Here is a 22,007-nt window from a genome sequence, read left to right as displayed (position 1 = left end):
CCATGCCTTGCGCATTAGTGTACAGACATTGAAGTCCATTAATCATTCCCCCATGTCTCTTATTTAAGGATTTATTCCTCCCACCACTAGGTCTGCGTGCTGTTTGCTCCATTTGGTCTATGACATTTGGATGATCATCTTCATCAATTGATAGACTCCTACTTTCAGGAGCACTGTCTCCCTCCCCCACATTAGTCAGTTTAAAGCCCTCCTGATGAGGTTTCTGAGATTTTTGGCAAAAACATTCCTCCCAACCGTTGTGAGGTGCAGCCCATCGCTTGCCAGAAGTCCATCTTCAAGAAACTGCAGTCCGTGATCTAAGAATCCAAACCCTTCCTGTTTACACCATTTGCGAAGCTGTTCACTTCCACTATTTTTCCTTCTCTCCCTGGGCCACGTCGTTCAACTGGGAGGACAGATGAGATGACAATTTGTGCAATTAATTGCTTCAATTTCCTGCCCAGAGCCTTGTAGTCTCTTTTGATCTTCTGGAGGCTATTGCTTGCAGTGTCATTGGTTCCCACATGAACGAAGAGGAAGGGGTATTTGTCAGTGGGTTTTATGATTCCTTGCAGTCGTTCAGTTACATCTTGGATCTTAGCCCCAGGGAGACAGCACACTTCCCGAGACATCTTGTCAGGCCCACTGCTTCTGGTCCCCTCAGTAGGGAATCCCCTATCACCACTACACGCCTCCTCTTAGGTCTGGTGTGTCGAGCTTCTGTGAGCTGTCCGCTCCAAGGTCGCCTGCACATTCCCCGAGGACTGACTTTGCTGCTCGTCTTCATATACCTGATCGACTGTAATGAGGGAGAAGTCCTCAAATGGAGTCTGCTCTTCATCTTCCATGCTAGGGGAGAGGACCTCAAAGCGATTGTGCATTTCTAAACAATCAGAGCGAACCCTGGGCCTCCTACTTCTTTGAGTTACATTTCTCCATATATCTGGCTCCTGTGTTGGTGAACTAGCCTCCTTCTCAGGGGAGTCCCCTGTCTCCTCCTTGGTGGAGACGGTGTGCTCTGTTGCTTCCAAGAAGAGCTCCAGCTCTCTAATTCTTTGGAGCATAGCTACACGTTCCTCCAGTTGCTGGACTTTGTCTTCTAAGAGGGCAATCAACATGCAATTGCTGTAGGTAAAGCTGCCTGCAACCTTTGGCAAGATGGCAAACATTGCGCAGGAACCGCAGGCGACTGCAGCTGTTCCCTCACCCTCCACCTTGAGAACGTGTCGTTGGGGGTGACTACAGCGGTCCTCCATCATAAAAAGCATGAAGACAGGACAAATAATTCCCCGCAAAAAAACCCCTAGGTCTCCCCCAACAAATGTTTGAAACCCTTTTTGCTCCTTCTTCAGCTGCTGCCCTGCAAGCTCAGATGACTCAGTAATGAACCTTATCAGTTCCTCGGCAAGTTCGCAGACTTCTTTCATCCTTCCATCCGACTGAAGATAAATGAGCATTTATACTTCCAATAAAATTTAATTTCAAGTCCTGTTAGCGTTATTCAGTTCACTCTGTAAATAATAAAGGATGGGGAAGAGTCAGCTCTAAGTTTCCATCGTAAACCTTTTTGCAAAATAGAGCTTCCCTCCCTTTCCCCTTTTTTTAACACATACAGTTCCGTTTAATGTTATATTCCATATCTATAATCCAATTTCTTCCGCCCTTGCTTGTACAAATATAATTTGAACTAACATTCAAGGGAGGGTTGCCGAAACATAAATGCAGAGAAGAAAACTTTATATAAAGAAGCCGTAGGCTCCCCTCCCCCGACAGCATCTTTTGCACCCAATGAAGTCTTCTCTCAAGTTCAAACCTTAAAGACCTTGCAGTTGTTTTTGTTCCGCAGTTTGTGATCTCATCTCTTCTAGCATGCACCTCTACTTTAGTCCAATTAAACTCTAATTACACTGGTGCCTCGCTAGACGAAAAGAATTCGTTCTGCGATTCTCTTCGTCTAGCGGTTTTTTCGTCTTGCGAAGCAAGCCCATTGACAGCTTAGCGGATTAGTGCTAGAGCTGTCAAGCGGCTTCCAGCGATCAGCTGTTAAGCGGCTTATCAGCAGAACAGCTGATAAGCGGCTTAGCGGCTTAGGAAAAGGGCGAAAAAAGAAAAGAAAAACCGCCGCGGGACGCAAGATGTTTTCGTCTTGTGAAGCAACCCCATAGGGAAATTCGTTTTGCGAAGCGCCTCCAAAACGGAAAACCCTTTCGTCTAGCGGGTTTTTCTTTTCTTATTTTAAATATTTATTAAGTATTTTTTAATTACAACACAGAAACAAAACATACAAGAATATCACATTTTATAGCATATTTTTTATCCTCTTTGGACTTCTTGTGATATTCTTATGATATTCTTGTATGTTTTGTTTCTGTGTTGTAATTAAAAAAAATACTTAATAAATATTTTTTTTTAATATTTATTAAGTATTTTTTTTAATTACAACACAGAAACAAAACATACAAGAATATCACATTTTATAGCATATTTTCTTATCCTCTTTGGACTTCCTCACATCTCCCGCTCCTACGTTCCAAAATTATAAAAAATTAGTCCAGCAATTTATCACCTTGTCCCCACCTTACAATTTAGTTTTCCAATGTTATATCTTAAATTTTAGATATATTCATTTCACTCTTTAAAGCATTTAGCTTAGCCTAATCATTATCTAGAAGGGACGCAGGTGGCGCTGTGGGTTAAAGCCTCAGCGCCTAGGACTTGCCGATCGAAAGGTTGGCGGTTCGAATCCCTGCAGCGGGGTGCGCTCCCGCTGCTTGGTCCCAGCGCCTGCCAACCTAGCAGTTCGAAAGCACCTCCGGGTGCAAGTAGATAAATAGGGACCGCTTACCAGCGGGAAGGTAAACGGCGTTTCCGTGTGCGGCTCTGGCTCGCCAGAGCAGCGATGTCACGCTGGCCACGTGACCCGGAAGTGTCTCCGGACAGCGCTGGCCCCTGGCCTCTTAAGTGAGATGGGCACACAACCCCAGAGTCTGTCAAGACTGGCCCGTACGGGCAGGGGTACCTTTACCTTTTTAATCATTATCTAAAAATTGATTTTTTCATAAATTTAACTTATCTTCATAATTCACTTCATCTGATTCGATGGTGCCAAATTGTTTATGATCAAGCATCCTCCTTAACATTCATACAGTTTACAATATTTTTGCAAATAGTCCTTAAATTTCTCCCAGTCTTCTTCCACCGTCTCCTCTCCCAGGTCTCGGATTCTGCCAGTCATCTCGGCCAGTTCCATATAGTCTATCAGTTGCATCTGCCATTCTTCCAGTGTGGGTAGATCTTGGGTTTTCCAATGTTTAGCAACGAGTATCCTTGTTGCTGTTGTTGCATACATAAAGAATGTTCGATCCTTCTTTAACACCCCTTGGCCAACAATACCCAAAAGGAAGGCCTCTGGTTTCTTAAGGAAGGTATACTTAAATACCTTTTTCAGTTCATTATATATCATTTCCCAGAAAGCCTTCACCCTGGGGCAAGTCCACCAAAGGTGAAAGAACGTTCCTTCATTTTCCTTACATTTTCAACACTTATTATCAGACAAGTGGTATATTTTTGCAAGTTTAACTGGGGTCATGTACCATCTATATATCATTTTCATTACATTTTCTTTCAAAGCATTACATGCAGTGAAATTCAGCCCAGTAGTCCACAACTTTTCCAAGTCCTCAAACATGATGATATTATACCCAATGTCTTGTGCCCACTTTATCATGGCCGATTTAACCATTTCATCTTGTGTGTTCCATTTTAACAGCAAGTTATACATTCTTGAAAGTACCTTAGTCTTAGGCTCTAACAGTTCCATTTCTAGCTTCGATTTTTCCACCTGGAATCCTAACTTTTTATCAGGTTTAAAAACTTCTTTAATCTGGAACTTCCGGGTCGGCGCCATCGCCGAATGGCGGGCTCCCTCCGAGCTCCGGAGGGAGCCGGCTTGGCAGGGGCTGGGTCCTACCGCACCGGCGATGCGGGGACCCTTAAAAACCACGGCCAGATTGAGGCCATGGACATGGAGACTCGGCTGGCACCGTTAGCGCCCTCCCGACTCGTGAAGGAGCCTTTTTAAAGGCTACGGATCGGGTGCCGGGGAGAAGCGTGGTGCTTTGAGTTCTCTGCTATCCCTGCCGAGCGCAGCCGCATGCCATCCGGCGGAGAGCGCTGACTTCTTCTATTGAAAATTCGGCTCTAAAGAAGAACCCGTGAGTAATTGGAATATGGACTAAAAAAAAAAGGGGATAAATTTTTAAAATTCGGAGCGAACGGGGGAGGTGGAAAAAAGGAAGTCAGCCTACCCCTAAATTGTAGAAGAGCCAAAACAAAGGACTGGACAACTAAGATCGAGTGTAACCTTATCTTGCCGAATCAGCAACTTCGCGAGGGAAAATTATAAGATTGAGCTGGAGGAGAAAAGTGGAATTGTTTTAAAAAAAGCAACCCCCCCGGAATCCCTGGAGCGATTCGTGAAACTGCCTGGAGAAAAGTGATGGAGGTTTTGACAGCTGTCAAAGAGCTGTCAAAAAGGAAGATTAAAATAGAGACTTTGTTATGAGGACTTTGCCGGTTATATTTGTTACAAATTGAATACAAACTGTTTTAAATATCGGTCAACAAGCTACTTGGTCTGGTGGATGTGATTCTGGAAGGGAACTTTGTTACTGCAATCCACCTAGAGGAGCCGAGGGACATTGCATGTGTTTTTCACAGGAAATGTGAACAGTTGAATGGAACTTTCAATCTTCTGGGAAACTGCAGGAATGGAACACTATTTTGTCTACAGAGGTCTACACACTATAGGAAACAATGGAACTATTTGTTGGAAAATGAAAGGAACATGATGTAATGCTTTGCTTCAAGAATAACAAACCTCTGCAGAGACACTAGAAACTTTTGGAAAAAGAACATTTCTGTGGGAGAACAGAGAAATAAAAAGGAGGAGAATGATTGATAAGAACAAGGAAACAACAAGAACTGGACAGAACTGGGGGAACATTTGGGATATTCAGGTTTGACAAGCTTATGGATACAAAATTGGAGTTTTTACTCCTGGATATAAAAACCTGGATAGAAGAAATGGGCCCTTATTTGATAGACTCCTTCTACGATTGGACATCCGTAATTAAAGACTGGCAAAGAACCGGAGGGATATAGTGTAATGTGGGAACTCCAGGAAGATATTAGAAGTGGAGGGATAGGTGAAACGCAAAGGGGAAAGGGGGGAGGGAAAATTGGAATCCAAAGGCTGTAAAATTATTATTTACATTTATCTTATTTTCATCTGTACTATGTTCGAAAGGGGGAAACCCGTGGAAGGGTATAGATCGATCTTAGGGGACGAGAATTTGGATAAATTGGGTTATTGACGAAGAGTGTAATTTGGGGATAAGAATTTGTTGAATTTAATTGCTTATTTGGAAGATTTGGAACACAAGAGGGGGTAGGGAGGGGAAGTCCTAGTTATTGGCAATAGATTGGATTTAATTTGCTTTGATTTGTTCTAATTTGGAAAACCTTAATAAAAATTATTATAAAAAAAAAAAACTTCTTTAATCTGAGCATAGTGTAACCAATCTTGCACTTTGTCTTTCATTTTCTCCTGACTCTGCAATTTCCAGTTATCTCCATCTTTTTCTAAAATTTCCCAATACTTCGGCCATTTGGCCTCAATATTGGGTCTTTTCCGGGCCTTAGCTTCCAATGGTGAAAGCCACCTTGGAGTTTTATTTTCCAATAAGTCTTTGTATTTTATCCAGACATTAAACACTGCTTTTCTGACAATATGGTTCTTGAAATTCTTATTAATCTTAACCTTGTCATACCATAAATATGCATGCCAACCAAACGCATTGTCAAAACCTTCCAAATCTAATACATCAGTGTCCTCGAGAAGCAGCCAATCTTTCAACCAGCAGAAAGCTGCTGATTCATAATACAGCCTTAAGTCTGGCAGGGCAAAGCCCCCTCTTTCTTTCGCATCAGTTAATATCTTAAACTTAATTCTGGGCTTTTTGCCCTGCCAGACAAATTTGGAAATATCTCTCTGCCACTTCCGGAAACACTCTGCTTTGTCCACAATCTGTAATGTTTGAAATAAAAAAAGCATTTTTGGCAATACATTCATCTTTACAGCAGCGATTCGGCCTAACAAGGAAAGTTTCAATCTTGTCCAACTTTCTAAGTCTCTCCTAATTTCTGCCCAACATTTCTCATAATTATCTTTGAATAGACTCAGATTTTTTGCTGTTATATTTACCCCTAGGTATTTTACTTTTTTAACCACATTCAACTCTGTCTCTTTCTGAAACCGTTCTGACTCTGTAACTGTCAAATTTTTCCCCAATACCTTGGTTTTCTGCTTGTTTAGCTTGAATCCCGCTACCCGACCAAACTCTTGAATCAGTTGTAATACTTTTTTCGTACTAGATTCTGGCTCCTGTAGGGTCAAAACTAGGTCATCTGCAAACGCTTTAAGTTTATATTGCTTCGCTCCGACCTGAATACCTTCCACCAGCCGGTCCCCTCTAATCATGTTCAAGAGCACCTCCAGGACAGAAATAAATAACAGTGGGGAAATCGGACAGCCTTGTCGTGTTCCTTTTTCAATTTTGAACTCTTCTGTAATCACATTGTTGACTATCAGTTTAGCCTTTTGTTCTGAATAAATTGCATCAATCCCATTCCCAAAACTCCGCCCCACCCCCATCCCTTCCAAATTTCCCTTCATAAATTTCCATGAAATATCATCAAAGGCCTTCTCCGCATCTATAAAAATTAAAACTGCTTTTGTGTTGATATTTGTTTGCAAAAGTTCCAAAATATCAATTATGTTCCTTGTATTAGCAAACAAATGTCTGCCTGGGAGAAAGCCTGCCTGATCTTTATGAATTACCTGATTCAAAACTTTTTTAAATCTACTTGCTAAAATATCTGCAAATATTTTGTAATCCACATTTAGAAGGGAGATGGGGCGGTAGTTCTTAAGTTGAGTCTTTTCAGTTTCTAATTTTGGTATCAATGTGATAAAGGCTTCTTTCCACGATTCTGGCGCCTTCTTCCCCTCCAGAATTTCATTGCTAACCTCCAACAGTGGTTGTATCAAATAGTCTTTCAATGTCTTATAGTACTTAGAGGTGAGCCCATCTGGCCCTGGAGACTTGCCCAGTTGCATATTCTGGATGGCTTGTTCAATCTCTTGTCGTGTTATTTTAGAGTTCAGGATTACTCTATTTTCTTGTGATAATTTTGGTAGTCCGTACTTTTTCAGAAATTGTTTTATCTCAGCCTCATCTTGCGGCCCTTGAGTATATAGTTTTTTGAAATATCTCTGGAAGCGGGTTTTTCGTCTTGCGAGGCGTTCGTCTTGCGGGGCACCACTGTAACAGAAGGACCTGCCTTCGTATTCAGCGCCACCCTGCTTCCTATGCTGGAGTGAGAGACAGGTACCAAGATGAACTGTGAGTGAAGCCCACCCACCCCATCCCTGGGGGAACTTGCAAGGATAATTACCCTCAAGCATTCTTGTTTTTCCTTTGCCAGTGATCTCCTGCTGTCATGGGAGTCTGCCTCCATTAAGGCAGAGAGGAACCGGAAGCCAAGTGGGAGCACATTTTGGTCCTTTTCAAGGGTATAAATGATCTGTGGGGGCTGGCTGACCCTGGCAGTAGGATGACAGCAGGGCAGCAGAGATTTTCTCCCTCTTTCTTTTAATGTTAACAACAGTGAGGGGCATCTCCTCCTAGCAGCTGCCACCTGGTAGCCATCATGGTCCCTCCCCAATGCCCTAGAAGGAGCATTATTTCAGGGTATTTTCTCCATGGGGAAAATGACATCCATCACAGGAATAGGGCATTTAGTGTGGAAATACTGACCCTGTGGGACTCCTTCTGATCACTCTTTGGTAGGGACCCTCAACGTTAAGTGCTAAACATCTGCTGCCTGAAAACGATATTAATGCAATATAGGCTTTTGCAGTGACTGGCAATGGCCCTCCTGCGTTTCAGGCAGCAGCATTTCCCAGCCCTGCCTTGGAGGGGCTGGAGATGGAACCTGGGACCTTCTGCAGGCAAAGCATTTGCTCTTGCCCTGAGCTGCAGCCTGCCCCTGACATGTGAGTCATCCAGGTGAACTTTGTGCATTTTGAATGCTTTTAATTATGTCTCTCATGTTCATGGGCCATTTGTGGGGGGAGGAGCAAACTCCACCCTGTACCAAAAATTACACCTATCCTGAAAATCCTGCAAGAAGAAAAATGCCTCTGGAAGTGAAATTACTGTAAATTAGCATATGTGATGCTGAAAGCTTTCCCCGTTGAACACACCACTGAATACATTCCATTTTGGCAGAAACTTTCATTTTCATGTCTTTTATGAGAAAACCTGCCTCTTTCCCCTCTTTCCAGCTGCCAAGCAGCCATTAGTGGTAATCGGGACAGCCAAGGTGTTTTATTCCCCCCTGCCCACCCCCCCGGCCATGATGAACTCTGCAGCATTTAAGTCCAAGATTAATTAAAACAAAGTGCCTTCTGGGTGTGCTGCTTTGTCAAATCACATCTCTTTATTATGTGGTCATGGACCCAAACAAGATAGAAGTAAAATATTATAACATATAAAATGGGTTGTTAGGAATATTTAAAGCATGTCTAAAACAAGATGTGCAACATGATACCTTAACATATGGAAATTAAGAGCGAGCTGAAAAAATAGATAACACAACCAAGTGAAAAATTGTAATGTGTGAGAACAGCCGAAGGACACAGAGAACAAATCCATGGTTTCAATGGCTGCTGGCCATGGTTAGGAACATTGGCAGATGCCTTATACTGAGTCAGAACATTGGTCCATCTAGCTCCATATGGTCTACACTGACTGGCAGTGGCATTCCTGGATTTAAGGCAGGAGTCTCTCCCAGTCCGACCTGGAGATGCTGGGGATTGAACCTGGGACCTTCTTTTTGTGAGGCAGATGCTCTACCCCTGAGCTACAGTGGCTGGAAACCACAGAGAGGAGAGGGCTGTAGTGCTCAGCTCTCACTTGCCAGTTTCCCCAAGCATCTGGGCAGCCACTGTGAGAACAGGACTAAATGGGCCATTGGCCTGATCCAGCTAAAGGCTCTTCTTAAGTTCTTAATGTTCAGGCCCAGACTTGGAGTCAGGAATGGGTGGAGGCTCCAGCGTCTAAACAGTTTTTCAGTCCATGCTGAAGAGCAGTCCACTTCCAAACTGGAGCCTTCATGGCCTTGGGAAGCAGGCACCTGCTGATGTCCCAGGACCTCCCTTAGGATGCCAGGGGGCGCTGCTGCACCTTTTCCATTTTGTTCCCCCAAACCTGTGGGAAGTGCTGCGGCCCAGCAGCCTGCGCCCCACAGAAGCCTGACTGACTTACTTCTTTGCCGAGCAGGCTGGCCTGTTAATGGGACCGCTCTGCTGCAGATTCCTTCTTGCCTCAAGAGAGCTGCGGTCTGGTTATCAAAATACACTTCAGAGTTGGCGCAAGTCCACCCGTGTGTCATATTTTGACTAGGAAGATTATCCAACTTGGTCCAAGTTTTAGCCCTGGAGAAATTGGCAAGACAGAGGTACCTCTCTGGTTTGAATTCAGAAAGGGATTTATTCCAGGGCTCAAAAGTGAAATTGCAAAAATCCCCTCCTGAGCTTTGGCGGGGGGCGGGGGGCGACGATGATGACGACCATGATCAGCTCTTCGACATGATATAATGGGCAGCCCAATCCTAAGGGTTTAGGAAACATTTCCAAGGCGGAGGAAGCTAATCCCCCTTTGTTCTGTGATTCAATTCCATATGCATTTTGTTTTAGCCACAGGCCATAACAAAGCTGCAGCACAGTTCAGGACAACAAACTTTGTAAGCAAAATAAGGATTGGCATAGTGATTGAGCTGATAGTCAAGAGCAAAGATCAAGTATGCTTTGCCCAGTGCAAAGGCCATTTACATTTCCTTTTTGTTTATTATAATTGGCCAATGAAACCTGATTTAAAAACAAAAAAAGGTGCTGTTAGATGCGTAGGGAAGAACTGACTGCTACCCTTGTTTTTTTGCCACCTTTAAGAACATAAGAAGAAGCAGGTGAATTAGGCCAAAGGCTCAACTATGTCAGTCTATTAGTAAATAAATTGTAAAATTGTAGAGTTGAATGGGAACAGAAGTGTCATCTCATCTAGTCCAGGGCAATACAGGAATCTTTCACCCAACATATGACCCTGAGATTTCCCCCCACTGCTTCTTACTTTTCCTTCCTTGCTTTTCACCCCAGGCTCACAGTATCCCATCTTCCTCTGCGTCAACCGAAATAGCCACGAGGAGGTGTCTGAGAGCTACTGTGACACCAGCACCAAGCCCACCCCGGAAGAGGAAGCCTGCAACACCTTCCCATGCCCAGCCTTGTAAGAGAATGGTGCTTATTACTTGTATGGTTAAATCAGGGCTCGTATTACTCTGCTTTCCTTTGGACCACATCAGCGAGGCTGAGAGACTAGTCTTGTCTCGGCAGTCCAGGACCTCCGTACCCACTGCCCAGGCTCTCGCCCCGGGAGGTCATTTGACTTCACCCCCTGTGGTGTGCTCCGTTAACTCTCAAGACAATGAAACAATCAATAATATTATTTATTTATTTCATACAATTTATGCAGCACTTGATTTTAAATCATTTTACAAAAAAGATAGGACAATAACATTATCACTTAGAAAATCAACAAAAATAATTTAAGTCCATATTAAGACTTTCTTAACATCTGAGCAGGTTTGTCCAATCAAAATTGTTTTTAGCAGGCTCCGAAGAGAGTACTGTGAAGGCCCCTGCTTGAGATCAAGAGGCAGAGCATTCCAAAGCGTAGGCATTGCCCCACTTAAAGATGCAGTTCTTACAAATGTAACGCCTGTAACAGTGTCCAGTTCACCGATCAAATATAATACATGCTGCTTTACTCCCTGCACATTGATTTGTGCCACATCCGCACATACATTTCAAACACAGTGTTGCACAAGCAAATTTTTATTCGGAAAGTGTGGCCCAGAGAAAAATGTTGGTGAACCCCTGGGCTAGGACAGTGGCTGAGCTCAAAAACCTTTTCTGTCCAGCATGTAGATAGATGGGGTGCTAAACTTTTTTTCCAGCATGAGGGCCACATTCCCTTCTGGGGGCCACATCCTAGTGGTGGGTGGGGCCAGAGGCAAAAGTGGGTGGGGCAATGAAGGCAAATATTGTCTTCGTACCATGGGCTACACTCTACCCACAGTTGAGCACCCCTCATATCCCAGGGAGGTTGTGAAGCAAGGCCAGTGGAGGGTGGAGCTGGGGAAGGCATGGCCTGGGGAGAGTCGCAAGGGCCAGACAAAGAGGTATTGAGGGCCACATTTCCCTACCAGCGCCACCAGGCTTGAGGCTCCCCACCCCAAAACAGATATAGAACGACTCCCATCTCTTCTTCCTTCCTGCATTTCTTAGCTGGGATATCGGGGAGTGGTCGGAATGCAGCAAGACCTGCGGCCTCGGGATGCAGCACCGCCAAGTCCTGTGCCGGCAGATCTATGCCAACCGCACCCTGACGGTCCAGCCACACCGCTGCCACCATCTGGAGAAACCAGAGACCACAAGTACGTGCCAGCTGAAGATCTGCAGCGAATGGCAAATTCGGACAGAATGGACATCGGTAAACAGGAATGATTCAGAGCACAGAACATGCCCCCCAACAGGCTTACCTTTCAGGAGCAGTGGCTGCAGCTGACGTTGCACCAGCCCTGATCCTGCAACACTGGGGAACTTCCAGTGTTCTCACTCCGTTTGTGGAAGGGCTCCTTTCACAACTCTCCTTCCTCAACCAGAACGTCCTTCCATCATGGAACCAAAACACTGGATGTCACCCATAACGTGGAAGTTGTCCGAATGTTTTACAAAAGGGCAGGTAGAAGAGGCTAGCAGGAAAGCCACTCCTGTGAGCTTGGGGAACATGGATGGCCTTTAAGGGGAAAAGTATATAACTGAAAGCAGTGGATAGCTTTTTCTCAACCTGAGGGCCACATTGCACACCCTTCTCTGCCCTCCATGCAGGAAAACAAGAAGGATTAAGAGAGTTCAAGGACATATTGGAGCCTGGCAGAAACCCTCCTGGAAGCGGCAAAGCAGGGCCAGGGAAGAGTCCTGAGGGTTAAATAGAAAGGTTTTTTTTTTGGGGGGGGCTGCCTTTGGCCCTCTGGCCTAAGGTTCCCCATCCCTGCCTTCAGCCTGATCCATCAGGGCTTTTCTTATGTTCTCATCAGCACCTGCTTCTTCTTGCTGAGACCATTGGAAATGCTGATGGTGAGGTTTGGGACCATGTACTGTGGCCCTCTAAACTTCCTCATCTTCCATGTGGGATGGAGTAGAGACTTTCAACATCAAAATCTCAGTCCATTTGTTGGATAGCTCCAAATGTTATATTAGTGTTCACAATTTAAAATATTCTTCAACTGTAAAACATAATCTGTATTCCATCCAATTTGCAACAATGACATAATAGAAAATAGTATTTTAGTCCTGGATATTTATTTGCCTGGCAGGGCAGGTTTATACAATCACTGCCACAGCCATCAATTCCTTATTTCATTGCAATGCAGTAAAAGAGCCCTGCAAGCGTGCGTGCGCGCGCGCGCGCGCGCACACACACACACACACACACAAACAACTTTATTACGATCACAGACCAGCATAAGAAGAACGTATAAATAACAAACTGATTTTTATCAAAACCTCAGCAAAACTCTGTTTTATTTTTGGTCATTTTTAATTGTACTTCTTTAAGATGCTTGCTGCCCTGGGCACTTTTGGAGGAAGGGCAGGCTACAAAGGAAGTGAAACGCAATCAAAATGAATAAATGCATGCAATCCCTGTGTGCCTGCCCGACCCAGAGATCTTTCTTGTTTTAGTGCTCCGTGCCATGTGGAGTGGGTCAGAAGACACGAGATGTGAAGTGTGTCAGCAATCTTGGAGATGTCGTTGATGATGAAGAATGTAACATGAAGCTGCGCCCAAACGATATCGAGAACTGTGACATGGGGCCTTGCGCAAAGAGCTGGTTTCTTACAGAATGGAGCGACCGGGTAAGACTTGTCATGGTCATCTTCCAGCTCAAGCTTAGGGGCGAGGCAAATATTTTGCATGCATCATTTCACTGGATAAAGATCTGAAACTCTGGACTATGTTTTCTGTCCTAATGCTTTAATGCTCAAATCAGTACATCACCTCGGCAAAATGGGGTTCAGAGACCGAACAGATGCTAAGCAAGTGAGGATGTTGTTCCAACAGACTGTGCACCTCCCCCTTAGGTCCCATTGTGTGGTACCAGGAGAGGCAGAATTTGAGCATGTAAAGGGGGGGGGGGGAAAGTGAGCACCGAACTTGTTCTGAGACGATGGGCCAGGAGTGGGCTCTGGCAGTGCTAGAGGGGGCACCGGGATCCGAGGCAAGGCTGGCATGGAGCCAGATGTGAGGTGTAAGAGGGTTCCCCCCTGGGACCCTCCCTGGAATCTGGCTCCTTTGTCACTCCCTCCTGGGGGGGCTGCTCTCTCCCTCAAGGCCCCAGCACACCCTCTCCCAACCTTCTGGGTCCCCTCTCCACAGTCGGCAGCGGGCAGCTCCCCCACCCTGTGTCTGGGTCCGACCAGCCCCTCCACTATGTCTCTTCAAGGCACATCCCTTTGGGACTCATGATACCTGGGTTCGAACCTTGACACCCCTAGTTTAGAAAGAAAAGCAGGCAGCAGGTGAGGGGAACACCTCAGCCACAGGCCCTAGAGAACTGCCTCCAGCCAGTGTAGGCCAGGAATGGCCTCTGGATGTTTCTGGCGTCACCCTTGTCCATTGGCCATTCTGTCTGTGGCTGGCAGGAGTTGGCATCTGCTCTGCTGTATAGCCACAGGTGAGTCTGCCCTGGCACAGGCTAGCTGGACCTGGAATAAGATGGCTTCCTCCTAGGCACCAACAGGCCTCTGCAGTGCACCAGCTCTGGGGGTGGGGATTACACTGTGATTGCACCAGGTTGCGCATGGGGATCTGATGCGTAGGTGCTCCTGTCTGTGGGGGAGAAGGGAAGGAACTGGGTCTTTTCTCTTTTTAAAGTCTTCCAATCCAATCCTTTTATGATGATTCTTACCTCTTTCCCGGCAGTTGTGGAACCTGCCAGAATCTCCCTGCTCCTCAAAGCTTGTTTGTTAGGGCAAAGGCTCAAAGGATCTTCTTGTAATAGAGACTTGTTTTTAATTTATAATCACAAAGTATTTTTGAGTGTGTTTGCTTATTTTCTTTTACACAGAGATGAACGTCTCTTTAGAAATTTATTGGAGCGATATCTCATGTGCATAAAAGAAAAAGAATTATTCTCCAAGACAGCGACATATAAATAAACTGACTAAAGGGTTCTGGATTAGATCCAGGATTGGTGCAAATCCACCCGGTTGAACATACAGATCAGCTACGAGTTCATTTTCCTTTCTCCCCTCCCACTGAATGTACTATTTGTTCCCACACAAGTTTAAAAATATGTCTTCATTTATTTATTTTTATGCTGGAGAATGCTTGTAGAACATTTTTTGCTGAATGCCCAAAGGATAGGTTGTGAATTTTGTATAGTTTTTTAAAGAAAGAATTATTGCATTAATTTATGTTGCAGCAAAGAAATGGAAGAACTAGGTGCCTTTATGTGTGTATGGCAGTGGGGTGAGATCTGTTTTTATGCAATGCATGCTTTTATGTACAGCAAGAGAAACACTGGGTGCATTCTTCATATTAACCATTTCCAAATGTTTGCTACTGTGTTGGGCACAATTCACCAGCTGTTCTCTCATTATTACCTTTGGAGTTTGGATTTTAAGGTGACTTCTTTCAAACACACGTACCCACAGAAATATGATTGCCTTACAGTCAAGGTCCCATGGGAGATCCATGATCAAAACTCCTTTAAAAGCAGCTGTGTGTTTGCGCGCTCTCTCTCTCTCTCTCTCTCTCTGTGTGTGAGAGAGAGAGAGAGAGGGAGAGAGAGGGAGAGAGAGAGAGAGAGAGAGAGAGAGGGAGAGGGAGAGGGAGAGAGAGAGAGAGAGAGAGAGAGAGAGAGAGAGAGAGATTTGGATCAGGGCCTCAGTACTTGAGAAGAAATATGTTCACCCCTTTGTGCTGTTTCCTTATTTGAAATAACCCAATAAACCTGCTGTGAGTCTCAGAAGGTAGAAAGGTAGGTGACATTATGGATTGTGCACAAACATACCACTGGCATCTTCACAGAGCACCATTTCAGTGTGGCTTTCAGGCTGCTGGTGGTTGTGGGAAAGTAATGGCAGCCAGTAGCCACTGGTAAAAACTCAGTATGGACACAATTGTCAATTTTGGTTCTTCTCAGTTTCTCACCTCCCCCCCCCCCCCCGCCCTGGCAGTTCTTCCCATTTGCACATCACTTTGTGATTATTTTTAAGTCTTTATTTGACTGCACAATTTCTCCTACTATACATATTTTTGCAAGCCCCTTTTCCAAATAGTCACTGTATTTTCTTCTTACGCACACTCTCCCCTAATATATACATCTTCTTTCTTGTACAATTTTTTTGTTGCACAACTTTACAAGAAAATTCAGTTGTCTGTGTGTTTTAGGGCTGGCTCTGATTTGTGCCTTACTTTGGGAAGTGCAAAGTAGGTAGGTGCACATTAGCTCAGATGGCCCAGTGGTTAGAGTGGCAGCACCAAGGTTGCAGGTTCGATCCCTCTTCCTGCATTGCCGGGGGTTGGACTGGATGATCCTCAGGGTCCCTTCCAACTCTATGATTCTATGAGATGTGAACTAAATCCCACCCTACCCCCACTGTAAGAGAGTTCCCTGTACAACTACAAGTGGTGCTGCTCCCACCATTTCAAGCCTAAGAACTTTTAGCACAGCAGTTGCTAAAACCCAGACTGCACACTTGCTGCTCACAGGGAGTAATGATGAGCGCACCCACTGGATGCTCTGGATTCCCTCAAGGGCAGGAGCAGGGGAACCATCCATGCTGCCCTGAACTCTTTGAAAGAAAAGAGGGGGCAAAAGTGTCAGAAAAATTATGCATATACATCATGCATTTAAACAAATTTGAGACACACCCCCCTTCAAAGAATCCTGAGAACTGTAGTTTACCCCTTACAGAGCTAAGATTCCCAGCACCCTTAACAAATTATAGCTCCTAGGGTTCTTTGGAGGCAGAAGTGTGTTTTAAGTGTGTGGTGTGTATGCAACTGACTTCTCTCTGGCTCCACCCCTTGTGACTTAAGGTAAAGGTAAAGGGACTCCTGACCATTAGGTCCAGTCGTGACCAACTCTGGGGTTGCAGCGCTCATCTCACTTTATTGGCCGAGGGAGCCGGCATACAGCTTCCGGGTCATGTGGCCAGCATGACTAAGCCACTTCTGGCGAACAAGAGCAGCTCACGGAAACGCCGTTTACCTTCCCGCCGGAGCAGTACCTATTTATCTACTTGCACTTTGACGTGCTTTCAAACTGCTAGGTGGGCAGGAGCAGGGACCAAGCAATGGGAGCTCACCCTGTCACGGGGATTTGAACCGCTGACCTTCTGATCGGCAAGTCCTAGGCTCTGTGGTTTAACACACAGCACCACCCGCGTCCCACCTTTGTGACTTAGGGCGTTCTTAAAGAGCCAGCCCTCTGGCCTGAAAACTCCCACTCTGCTCTCCAGCCTCTTCCATGGTGTCCTCCCTGAGCTGGCTGGCTCCTGCAGTGGTAGGGTTGCCATATTTCAAAAAGTGAAAATCCGGACACAAAAGTTCTTGAGCTTTTTGGGCAAGGTTGTTGAGCCAAATACTGAATACCAGATGTATGGTGACCCTATGCAGTGGACCCTTGGTTCCTTAGGTGAAGACACTCATGAGCATCCAGGAGGTTCGTCTTAGGGGGCTCAAGTTTCTCAGGCTCCATTGTTTCGTGATTTCCAGCAACAAGCTCAGAGCGTAACACCTGCCCTGGCCGTCCACAGCAGGAAAGTCTGCAGCCAGAGGCTCTTGAGTCTGAACCCATGGCTGGCCTACACAAGCCTCTTTGGTCTGAGCCAGCAAGGCTCCTCTGCTGCTTTTATGATGTCACCCAGATGTTTTCAAGAAGCTTAAGCATGCTGTTGGGTGTCTGGTTTTTGCAGAGAAATGTCTTTGTTTTAATTTTAAAAGATGGAAATAAAGCTCAAGAGCCCAACAATATCCTGGCTCCAAGTCTGCTGCTGAAGCCCTTTAATATCCTTTGCAAGCAGTTAATCTGTGCTGAAATCTCACAGCACAGAGTGGGGCAAGTCGTTATCTTCTTAGTTGGCATCTAATTTGAAATGGGATCCGTTTGTTCAGCTTACTTAGAACAGAACTCAGTTTCTGGAGAACCTCAACAAGTAATATTGCTAGTTGAGTGTGCTGAAAGCACCAGAAGCCAATTGAAATACTTTGTGGACGTGGAATGTTAATGACCCAAAATGGTACCACCAGGCTGTGAGTGTCTTGTGGGAGGAATTCAAACAAATACCAAGAAATTTAAATTAAAGTGGATTAAAGTGCTCTGTCACCCCCTAGCATAACAAATCAATGTTGTTGTTTTTTTAAAGGAACACACTTTGTGTGCACAATAAGTGAATGATTAGCAGAAAGATGTATAGACAATCTGCCAGCAAATTAGGCTCATTGAATATAAGAAGAGCCTGCTGGATCAGGCCTCTGTGTGTGGGTGGGTGGGTGGGTGGGTGGGTGGGTGGGTGGGTGTGGGTGTGAAAGAGAGAGACAGACAGAGACTTTCTGCTTTGGCTGTTCACAGCACCACCAATTCACTAAAGGGATTGTGGTCCTCAGTCCCAAAAGTTTGCATATCTCTTTCCAACAGAATAGGCTGCATGAGTACCATAACACTGTCTAGGGTATTACCATCAAGTATTTTTGATGGAAACCTCAATTCAGTTACCCAGAAGGTCATGCATCACCATATTATGCGATCTTGCATAGAATTTAGCACCCTGTCAATTTTTAATTATCTTCATCATCATTATCTAGAGCAGATTTCTAAGCTTCATGAATAAGTGGCAGGAGACAGATGACACCTTGGAAACGTCTCCCTGTCTTCTCTCTCTCTTTCCATTTTGCCCTTTGCCCTCTTCCAAAGCAAGATTCCTCTTTGAATATACATTCTGATTGCAGAATGTGGATTTCCTGCTGTCAGAACCTGATCTGGATTTGTGTACCTTCTTGTGCCAGAGAGCCCTTGAGTCACCTTCCAAGCATTTCACAACTGCTTTCACTAAAGCAGCAGTTGGGCTAACAGATGTCTTTGTTGTCTCCCACGATGACAGTGCTCAGCCGAATGTGGTTCTGGTGTCCGGACACGCTCCGTCATATGCATGACCAACCACATCAGCAGTTTGCCACTGGAGGGCTGCGGACACAACAGACCAGCAGAGACCACACCCTGTGACAATGGGCCATGTTTGGGGAAAGTGGAATGGTTTGCTGGAAGTTGGAGCCAGGTACTGTTCATCTTCAAAATGTTTGGGGGAAGATCCAGCAAAAATTAAGAAAAACGGAGTTCAGGCGAGTTAATTATGTGGCTCTTTTTTATTAATTTACCTTATTATATTTATTGGTCTTTTTGGGAAAATACTTTTAGCAATCATCACATTCCAGAATATTTGGGTTTTTTATTATTATTATTATTATTATTATTATTATTATTATTATTATTATCATCATTATTATTCCTGAAGAATTATTCTTTGTTGGCTCCATATGTTCTCAATGTCTTTTTACCCTACACAGTTCCATTAAGAGATCTGAATGGTGTTTCTTTCTCTCCCTGCTCTGCTCCTATGGTTGTATTCCTTTTGGCCACTTTCCCTCAACCAGTTAAACTGGAGAGAAACAGGTGCTGACGGATCAATTAGGGATCTGTCCTTCTCCCTAATTATTTGGCCATTTCTTCATAACGGTTAGCTAGCGATGGAAGAGCTGAGCCCAACACTCCTTGGCTGATCCATACCTGGACTTGACAAACTAAGCTAATCCCCCAAGACACCAAACCCCAAACGAAAACCAGAAGAGATCACTCAGACCAAATTGGATTCTGACATCACTGGGAATGTGTTAGGACCTGTGGTGGGTCCCTGCACCCCTCTTCCTCTGCCAGTGCCTGGGAGCTGAGTGTCCAGTGCTGAAGGGGAGCCATTATGCCATGCAGGCCTGGCAGCACCCACTGTTGCCTCCCAAGGTAAGGTGCTGGCCTCACATTCCCCTGTTAAGGCTGGGGGGGGAATCCTCTTCCCAGGCCCCTGTGTGGCAGTGTGAGGAGGCACCTCTCTTTGGGGCGGGGGGGGGGGGCAACTCAGTGGCAGCAGTGGCTGTCCAGAGGATTCCCAAGGAGAGGGGAGAGGAGGGAGGTTGAGGGAACACTCCACAAGGGAGGGTGCTTGAAAAGATAGTGAGGAGATGCAGGCAAGGGGTGACATAACTGGGCTCCTGAGCTCTACAGGGGTGCCGCAGAAAGATTGTAGTTGGTCAAGGGAGCAAAGGGTTCAAAAATGTTGAAAAACTGTGCCCTATGTGTCTCCCACTCCCAGAGTGTGTGCGGTTCTGGGAGTTCTCCAGGGAGGAGGGGGGGCCCATTGTGCTAGCAGGACTTGTGCTGGCTCCAGATGGCTCCCAATGCAGTCACTGTTTAGTTGAATCCAGCCCTTGATTTATTACCCACCCTTCATGCTAATGTCCCAGGGTGGGTCACAACATGCTTTTGAATTAGCATATGAGGAGCAAGGTTGGTGTTTCCTGTGCAAAGGACTAGGCTTTTGTGTATGTCCCTGCATTCTAAATTGTTGATTCTATTATGGCAGTTAAGTACTGATAGGGCATGCCTTGTTGGTGGTTTAAAAACCTGCCAAAGAACTGTGCAAAACACAATGTCAAGTAATCGTAAATCTGTTTGTGCAGTTTTCTGGTTTTGTGCAAATCTGAGAGGTCAAAAGGATATATGTGTGTGGCTAAGCTCCTGACTCACCCTTCCTAGCACACTGGAAAAGAAGATGAAAGCAACTAAATTCTCAGCACACATTTTTCAGATTGCTGCTCAATATATCTACTGTAGAAATGTCTAATGGTGATTGCTTGGGCAGTTTTCTGGTTTTGTGCAAATCTGAAGGATGAAAAAACCAGGGAATTCCTGAAGCACACCAGAAATAGTTACAAGCAAAAGTGATAAAGAAATTCAGGTAATGAGTTAGTGGGCAAGGGAAGAGAAGTAGCAGAAAGTGACAGTGGGTCCACCCACCCCAAAACGCTGAAACAAATAGTCTGCAACCCCCAAGGAAAGCAGTTTTGAGCCTAATTTTCTCCAATTTATTGGATTATCCCTTTATCAAGTAAAACCAAATTTACAAGGGGAAAGGATTGAGATTGATGTGGTTTGAGGGTCACATCATGTAGACTACTGTCAGGGAGAATTTGGAGGAGCAAGTGACAGAAGAGGCGGAGCAGGGGCTCGGGGATGCTGCAGAGCCCTTCAATCACCCAGAGGCCCCGGAAGGGAGCTCAGAGTCTGGAAGGGAGGGGGCTTTCAAATCAGCACAGACAAGGAGGGAAATAAACTAAGGATCAATGTTGTCTCACGCAATTCCCACACCTACTTTGTTGGTGCGGGAATTGAAGGAAGCCACTCCCCGAATCTGACTCAATGGATTCGGATGCATAATCCTGAACAGTAGCTGTTTCTTGTACATATGTAATAAAGATGTAAAAATGTAAATATCAAGCCGACTGTGCCAGGGTGTTAATGCGAAGGGGAGACACCACCTTTACAACTACACAAATTAAATGGGAATGCAAACTCTGGTGTGGACAAGCCATTGCTCTCAGTGGAGTTTGCTTTAGCCTCAGCACTGGAAGCTTGCTAGCTAGTCAAGCTAGCAAAAATCTATCATTTGCCCGATAATAAATGTTGGAAATGTAAAGAAATGGAAGGAACATTCTTTCACCTTTGGTGGGCCAGCCCAAGGATTAAGGCTTTCTAGGAAATGATCTATAATGAACTGAAAAAAGTATTTAAGTATACTTTCCTAAAGAAACCAGAGGCCTTTCTCCTGGGCATGGTCGGCCAATTGGTGCCAAAGAAGGATAGAACCTTTTTTATGTATGCCACAGCAGCAGCAAGAATACTCATCGCAAAGCGCTGGAAGACACAAGATCTACCCACCTTGGAAGAATGGCAGGTGCAAGTAATAGACTATATGGAACTGGCAGAAATGACCGGCAGAATCCGAGATCAAGGAGAAGAACAGGTGGAAGAGGACTGGAAGAAGTTTAAAGTTTACCTACAAAAATATTGTAAAATTTATGAATGCTAAGGGCATTGTAAATGAAATGAAGGGGTTCTGGTGATTAAGATAAATAAGAGTATAAAGGGAAGGACAAAGGATGAATTTGAATATTAAATGATTTTGCTGAATTAATTTATAAAGTGGAATACAAGAAAGGAAGGCGGGTGGAAGTAAGGAAAATAAGATCTGGAAGGGTATTAATTTGAAAGAGAGTGTTTTTTATGCTAAATTTTCTTTTTTATGTTTTTTCTTTTTTCTATTTTTCTGTTTGTATTTTTGATGTGTGTTGTTTTGTTTGTTTTTGTGATTTTAGTTAATTTTTTATTGGTTGTTAACTTTTGTAAAATCTAATAAAATATGATATTTTTTTTTAAAAAAAATTAGCCTCAGCACTGGAAAGGCCTATATCATGGGTAGGCAACCTAAGGCCCAGGGGTCGGATCTGGCCCAATGGCCTTCTCAATCTGGCCTGCGGACAGTCCAGGAATCAGCATGTTTTTTACATGAGTAGAACGTGTCCTTTTATTTAAAATGCAACTCTGGGTTATTTGTGGGGCATAGGAATTCGTTCATTCCCCCCTCCCAAAAAATATAGTCCTGCCCCCCCAATGTCTGAGGGACAGTGGACCAGCCCCCTGCTGAA

The 22,007-nt window shown here is 44.7% G+C and overlaps 1 protein-coding gene across 1 annotated transcript in view; it reads left to right on the top strand.

Moving 5' to 3' along the window:
- THSD4 (thrombospondin type 1 domain containing 4) overlaps positions 1-22,007 on the top strand; it is a 128,118-nt gene that overhangs the window by 90,449 nt on the left and 15,662 nt on the right. The window contains exons 6-9 of the mRNA XM_083712211.1: positions 10,280-10,409; positions 11,471-11,675; positions 12,929-13,102; positions 18,356-18,529. Coding sequence (XP_083568337.1) covers positions 10,280-10,409; positions 11,471-11,675; positions 12,929-13,102; positions 18,356-18,529 — 683 coding nt within the window. The remainder of the gene's footprint in view (positions 1-10,279; positions 10,410-11,470; positions 11,676-12,928; positions 13,103-18,355; positions 18,530-22,007) is intronic.

This window comes from Podarcis gaigeae (assembly GCF_964106915.1).
Source record: "Podarcis gaigeae genome assembly, chromosome: 14".
In the NCBI taxonomy this organism is placed as follows: Eukaryota; Metazoa; Chordata; class Lepidosauria; order Squamata; family Lacertidae; genus Podarcis; species Podarcis gaigeae.
Note: the sequence above shows the minus strand (reverse complement) of the source record. Positions and strands in the feature narration are given on the sequence as shown.